Source organism: Acanthisitta chloris, unplaced genomic scaffold, assembly GCF_000695815.1.
Source record: "Acanthisitta chloris isolate BGI_N310 unplaced genomic scaffold, ASM69581v1 scaffold7748, whole genome shotgun sequence".
In the NCBI taxonomy this organism is placed as follows: Eukaryota; Metazoa; Chordata; class Aves; order Passeriformes; family Acanthisittidae; genus Acanthisitta; species Acanthisitta chloris.
Window position 1 is genome coordinate 1 of NW_008686406.1, and position 7,532 is coordinate 7,532.

General features: G+C 39.3%; 1 protein-coding gene across 1 annotated transcript; it reads left to right on the forward strand.

Annotated features, from left to right (window-relative positions):
- Nucleotides 1–755: 755 nt before the first annotated feature.
- Nucleotides 756–6,930, forward strand: TMEM33 (transmembrane protein 33). Its single transcript, XM_009080101.1, has 6 exons — nucleotides 756–845; nucleotides 1,277–1,464; nucleotides 2,404–2,471; nucleotides 3,281–3,414; nucleotides 5,519–5,602; nucleotides 6,711–6,930. The coding sequence occupies exons 1-6, from the start codon at nucleotides 760–762 to the stop codon at nucleotides 6,838–6,840; spliced, it is 690 nt and encodes a 229-aa protein (XP_009078349.1). The 5' UTR covers nucleotides 756–759; the 3' UTR covers nucleotides 6,841–6,930.
- Nucleotides 6,931–7,532: the final 602 nt, after the last annotated feature.

Sequence of the window (7,532 nt, forward strand, 5' to 3'; positions counted from 1 at the left end):
GAGAAGCGCCAGGAAGACAGAGGAAAAGAGGTGTGTTCAAAAGCTGGTTCAGATTTGGATAGAAATGGAACTCTTTCGTGTGCAAGGGAGCTGATGATTCTGAGGCACACAATAGCCAAAAGCATGCTGTGCTTCCTCAGGGCCTTTGCTGGTATTGGGACTGTATCAGGACTACGGTGGCCTGTGGTTCAGGAGAGCTCAGCCACAGGAGAGGTGCTAGATTACTGCAAAAGGCTTTCCTTTTTTGAGGCAAATAATATATAGACCAAAACAATGCCACTTTCCTTCCAGTGTAGTTATGCTAACTTTATTTCTTTATTTCTTTCTTTACCCTTTATTTCTCTACCTTCACTAAGAATTGTGGAGGTTTAGCCCCAGGTGTGTGCAGTGTGTACTCAAAGGAACCTTGAAACAGTGGATGCAAAAGTCAGTCAGGGTGGTTGTTTAGTGAGCTTGGTTTGGATAGAAAAACTACTTTCCTAGAAGCTCTTAGCACTGTATTTGATTGTAGTGTGCAAAGGAACCTCCTGGTCCTAAGGAAGACTAGCTACTTGTGATCTGGCTCATCACATCGTGTGAGTCGAGTATCACAGACCAAAAAGAAACTTGCTGCTTTGACTTATAATTTGGTTATATTTAAGGTTGGAGAAAGATTAAAAATAGAATACAGAAGGGAAGAATGTCCATTGTATGCAAACACTAAGATACCAACTTCTGGGGTTCGTTTTTCTCTTTCCTTTTCCTATGTAGCAATTTCTGATGGCGAACAAGTTGGACACAGCAATGTGGATTTCTCGCTTGTTCACTGTGTACTGCTCGGCTTTATTCATCCTGCCTCTTCTGGGGTATGTACTGCAACATTGTAAATAGCATTGAGAATTTACGAAGAAACTACACTCCCTTTGCAAAGAACTTTTTATCATATAAGAGTGAAATGCTGTTATTCAGCTTACTTGGATGCTTTTTTGTTAGAACAGCTGACAGATTTTTAGTTTAGTTTAAAACACATTTAAATGTGTTTGGAAAATATGTTGAGCAAATGTAAAGTAGTGGCAAGTGCCACTACATGTTTTTATGTATAGTTGTAGAGTAATCCATTGACCTGTTTTGCTCTAGGCATCTGGGGTAAGTCAGCGTTACCAGTTGTGTTTTGGTAATAGTGCTTATGGACCACAACAGAAATACCTCAGGTGTTGTGCAGTTGTGGTGCAGTTCCCAAGGGTGGAAGACTTCTGAGCTCAGTTCATATAGTAACATCTCCTCTGCTGATTTGCAGGTTGCATGAAGCAGCAAGCTTTTATCAGCGTGCCTTGCTGGCAAATGCTCTTACTAGTGCCCTCCGACTGCACCAAAGGCTACCACACTTTCAGCTTAGCAGGGCGTTTCTGGCCCAGGCTCTGCTGGAGGACAGCTGCCACTACCTGCTGTACTCTCTTATCTTTGTCAATTCCTACCCTGTTACAAGTATCCTTTACTTCTGGCATCCTGGTAATGTGTTTAAAGATATTTAAAACTTGATTCTTGTCACCTGTGCTGTGATTTGAAAAACTAGTTTAAACTAGAATATGTTTGCTATTCATAGAACATGCTCTCTGTAAAATAAGAGCAGTTTATGTTGATTGATCCATATTCAGTTTAATCACATCTATAATTGGTGCACTGCAGTCTCTGGCTACTTAGATCTTCTCTTCCTGAGACTTAAGTTTGGTGGATTTTATGACCAGCCTCAAGTGGTACTTGCAGAAGTTGGTAGTCTCCATTTATTGCCAGTACAGGGTTTATGTATGACTTCTCACTGTAGTAGGACATACATCACGTAGAGAGACAGTTATTCAGTAGTATCTTTCTCAGTTAAGTAATTAAACCCATAAAGTCTGCAAAAAAAGACTTACTCCTGTGGCTTGTCAAAGGTGACATGTAAGAACTGACTTTTCTTTATGCTTAATGCCCTGCTCTTAAAATCTCTCTGGCAGAGGAAGGTCTATGTTCTTGCTCTGTAAAATCTGAATGGCTGGCAACTGCATGTTCTTTGGTAAAGAAATTAATTTTGTAGCATCTTCTAATTAAAAATACCATGACCACATGTATTTGATAGATTTTCAGTAGTGACCTCATGCGTGTCTTCGACGTAGAGATGCATTGGTGTGTAATGGTGGATGCTGTACTTTTGCATACTTGCAGACACCATGTTTTGAAGTTGATAAAAATGCATAGCAAAGAGGTGTAAGAAGTAGAGAAGAGCTGTAAATATAGATGTCAGACATAGACATGTCTTCATCCATATGGGTCGTTCCAGCCAACATCTTGCAAAGAGCCATCAAGCTGTGAATTGTGTGTTAGTATAATATCATGGAGAAATGAGGCACTCGTGCAGCCTGTAATTTTCCTTATTGCTTGCTTCAGTGAGTATTTTTCCAGTTCTGCTGTTCTCTTTGCTTCATGCTGCCACATACACAAAGAAGGTTCTCGATGTAAGTATGATACTATGTATGTTACCTTTAATACTGCTGGTATTCTTGGGGTTTATGAGCAGGTTTGAGTTGCAGCTATGGCTTGATTTCCTCTGGCTACACTAGAGGAATTAGAGTGAAATTGTATGGGATCTCAGCACAGAGAATCTGAGAAGACTTTTTTGGGTTGCTTGGTTGGGTTTTGTGGTTTGTTTGTTTATTCCTCCTCCCCCTTCTGTAATTACCCAATGATATGTTGGAGTTAGCGCTAATTATTTTTCTTCAAATGCTTTACTTTCAAGGAAGCAAAAGCTGTGTAACAGGCTGAAACACAGGATGTGTCTATTTCGAGCAAAAGCTGTGTAACAGTTAGGCTGAAACACAGGATGTGTCTATTTCAAGCTAAACGATAGGCTGTGGATTTTATTGTTTTATTTCAGTTGTAAAGTAACAAACTACAGGGTGACACTAGCAAGCAAAATACTTGCCAGTTGGACTTGTTCAGTGCAGTGCCTTGTGCAGCTTAATGTAACTCCAGTCTTTGGTGTTCCTAACTGGACTATCTTGCTTCCTCCTAGTGGGAAGAACATGGCTCGTGGCCATCTCTGTGCAGTTGAACCTAAAATGGGTGGGTGAGGGAATTGCAACACCTGACATTTTTAGTTGAACTCTATGTAAATTATAGAGTTCTGAGCCTATGGTAGTTTTCTTTGGGATACTAATCTCAATACTGGTGAAATCTTAAAATGCTGAAATGGGTTGGGAATGACAGTTGCTTGTGTAGGTGTAACTTCTATGTTTCTCTGGAAATCTTTTTTTCTTCTTTAAAGGCACGAAGTTCAAATAGTTTGCCCTTTATGAGAAATCTCTTAGAGAAGCTGAATGCTAATCAACAGAATATTCTAAAATTCATTGCTTGCAATGAAATTTTCCTGATGCCAGCTACAGTTTTTATGCTCTTCAGGTAAGAATTATGAAAAATATTTAAATAATTAAAACCTTCCTACACAAGATTACTTTTTGCAAGTGAGTTCTCTGTGGATCACAGTTCTCCATTTTTATGGTTTTGAGCAAGGTTTGAACTTGAAGTTAAATTTATTTGGTTCCTAGGCTTCTCAAGTTGGTGCATTATGGCATCAAAAAGCATTCACTGTGATATAACTGAGCACCAAAAAAACCTTCCCTTTCATAGCATGGGTGATATTGTTGAGTCACATTGAAGTTTTCAGGCTTGCATTCGCCTACAGTTTTCAGTAAGTTTAATTTTAGTTGGTTTAATAGAATATTAAGATCTTCGGCTTCGCTGAAAGTGAACTCTTATTTTTGACTACTAGATTCCAGAAATTTAAGTCACGTAAAGTTTATCATGCAAGCAGGAGTAGATTATGTTCTCTCCTGTGCTGTTTCTGAGCAGTGACCCTTGTGGATTTTTTGACTCCATTTGGTTTTGCCTGCTGTGCAGCCTCTTGAATTCATTTTGGGGATCTTGAGCAGAGGCATGTTGGAATCCTACTGAAGTTCTATAGGCATAATGACCTGCCAGTCCCTGAAGTCTGGGTCACTGCCTTTTAAAATTTGGAGGGGGAATACACCCTTTGTTCTGTACAACTTATAGTATAGTGAGAGCATTTGTCTTGAGTGGTCTCACAGGCAGCAGAAAGGAGGCTTTATCTTCTTGGAAGTTGATAGAATGCATAATTTGTCTTCATCTTTTGATATGTCAGCTGAACCCTTCAGTGCTTCAGCCCTCAAGGATTCCATTACACTTAAGGCCACCTACCAACTGACAGATACACTCTGTATCCAGTAGCTTAAACTTCCAAGTGCTTTGATCTTCTCTTTAGGATAACTATTTTTTTTTCTCTTCTCTCTCTGTGAAGAGTGTAGTATGTGAAATGTTGCCACTTGCTGTATCATCTAGTAGATACTGAAGCTGATAAACTGCCAAATTTTTAAATCGTATAATGATTAAATGCAGCTATTTTGAGATTTTTTTCTTGTCATGGTTTAACTCCAGCCAGCAGCCAAGAACCACATAGCTGCTCAAACTCCCTCCTCCCCCATTCCCCTGTTTTAGCAGGTTAAATTGTTTGTAAATACTGTGCAGGTGCAAGATACCCTCTTTCTCCTCTCCTGTAGTTCACTTTCCTTTTCACTGATACTTTTTTTCTCTTGGGCAGATACTGCTCATCATAAAATCTTGGAATTAAAGGGTTGGAATGGACCTTCCAGATCATCTAGTCCAAGCCCTCCCTGCTATGGGCAGGGACACCTCCCCAGTAGATCAGGTTGCACAAGGCCTCAAGGAGCTATGGAGGAGTTGGAGGAGTTATAACTCCTTGAAGGAGTTATGCTGACTGGAACTGTCATGTTCAACTTCAAACTCTTAAATGTTGTGTTATATAAAGTAGCTTCAGTCAGTACAATTAAGCTTCCTGTATTTCTGTGCTTTGCTGTGTGTGGTTTGTGTGCTGCAGCTTCATAAAGTATCAAAACCTAATTTCAGTGTAACTGAAATAACTGGATATCAGCTTGGCATTAATGTCTCAACACACCTATGATAGTCTCCAGTGTGTTCTGAGAAGTTTCACAAAAAGATACTAGAAGTATGGTCCAGGTATTCAAAGTGCTGCAGTTAGAGTGAAGAAACTTGCTGGAACTGGACTATTCATGTCAGCTAGTTTCTCTGCCTGACCAGCAAGGGTTTTCTTCAGACTGAACGCGTGTCTACCATCATTTCTGTGATTCTTTGTACACCACCAGAAATGAGGCATATAAAAAGCTTCATAAATATAAAATTAATACGAGACCAGCACTTCTATAACTGCTTCATTGAGCAGTTTTATTCTATAATGTAAGTTTCTGCTTTTACAAGCATATGGTTATGTACTTTTTCTTCTCAGATCCAGATTTTCTGAAGCAGTGTGACCCCAATCTAGCTTTTTTTGAGTCTAGGTAGTTTGCTTGCTTTCATTAGGAAATTCCTGATTTTGGTGGGTTTGTGGGAGTTTTTTGTTGGGTTTTTTCTTTTGGTCAGTGCTAAACTCCACTGCTCTGTTCTCTTCCAGTGGTCAAGGGAGTCTGCTCCAGCCATTCATTTACTATAGGTTTCTTACATTACGCTACTCTTCTCGGCGAAATCCATACTGTCGGTAGGTACTGCAGCAGTTTTGGAAGTTAGCATTTAACTGCAGAGTGTTCAGGCATTCAGAAACTTTTCGTTCTAAAATGAATGCATAATTGATAATACTAAATCTGCAGATGGTAATTGCATTCTAAAATGAATGCATAATTCATAATACTAAATCTGCAGATGGTAATTGCAGAATGTGAAATACACCTGGATTCTAAATGAAAGCCTGGCGGGTTCAAGGTCACATTTATTTCATGTAACTCATCTGAAATGTACCACCATTCTTGAGTGGGAGCTTTCAGAACATGCTTATGTAATGAAAGCTACACTTTGGGAGAAGAAAGTCTTTCATATCAGAAAGATATCCTTATTTTTAGATTCCAGGTGTATCTGGGTCTAAATCTGTACATGAATAGGCACTTAAGAACTTGTGTAATATTGACAGAGAAAAAATCTGTGGATGATCTTAAAACATGTTCATTACCTTCTTTAGTAATGTTCAGTACTTCCATTTCAACTTTTTAGTTCATCCTAGTACGTAAGTTTGTTTTTAACAACAACAAAATTTATGATGTTACTTTACTACTTCAGTATCTAAAAATAATTTAAGCTTGCAATACTAAAACTAGCTTTCAATAGAGCTAGTTTATCCAAGATGTTCTGCTGGCATCTATGTAATTTTCAGGGAAACTGGTGATGTGGGGTTTGTTTCTTATGTCTGGCTTCTAATAGCTGCTCCTAGAGTGCAAGGTTCTTGTATATTGGCAAGAAGTAGCACAGACACAATTTCCTTGCAGCTCCTTGCACTATTTGTGATAAAGCATTGTTCTTTCTTTCTTTTTTTAGAGTGGTTTCAGTTGGTTTTTTCTTTCTTTGAAGGTGGAATTTTGCTACTGTCTTCAGCAGCTTCCAGCTGAGGACGGATATAAAGTTAATTAAAATGTTAATGTTTAAAAGACAAGAATTCTGAAGCTCTTACAAGATGCTGCAGCACTGACCTGGTCTAAAGTACTCGTTAATGTCTGTGTGTCTGGTGTTGAGAAAAGAAGTGAATGAAAAAGATCTAGATAATATTTCTGATAAATGTTGCAGGATTTTAAAGCTCTCTTTAAATCTGATTTTTTCAGGACTCTCTTCACGGAGCTCAGGATTGTTGTTGAACACTTAATTATGAAGCCCTCGTGCCCTGTTTTTGTAAGAAGACTATGCCTCAGCAGCATTTCCTTTATAAGCAGATTGGCACCAACTGTTGCATAGCCGTATTTCATGCATTGGTGTTTTGTGAACATTATGAGCAGCTGGAACTTCTGTTGATGATTAAAAATTCCTGGTTTTACACTGATCTCACTCCAGGCTGTATAAAAACATGTATATGCTTTTCTTGGAGATAATATGAAATTTAGCATATCAAAACCAAATAAATTACTGTGCTGTATTGTTAATCGGTGAAAAAAAGTAGTTGCATCCTATCTAATGCTCATCCCTAATTTCTGCCCAGTCATACGGGATTTAAATTTTTTTTCCCATAGGAATCATAGTGATCTTGGAGGTCTTTTCTAACCCGGTTGACTCTAAGTCCAACCCTACCCTGGTCACTAGACCACGGCACTAAGTGCCACATCCAGTCTCAGCTTAAAAACCTCAAGGAATGGTGAATCCACCACCTCCTTGGACAGCACATTCCAATGTCTGATCACTCTCCATGAAACATTTCTTCCTAATATTTAACCTAAGCCTCCCTTGGCAGAGCTTGAGTCTGTGCCCTCTTGTCCTGCTGCTGGTTGCCTGGGAGAAGAGACCAACCCTCACCTGACTCCAACCTCCTGTCAGGGAGTTGTAGAGGGTGATAAGGTCTCCCCTGAGCCTCCTCTTCTCCAGGCTGAACAATCCCAGTCCCCTCAGCCTCGTTGCTCGTGGCATTTGTGCTTGAGTCAAGGATTGTTTGAGAT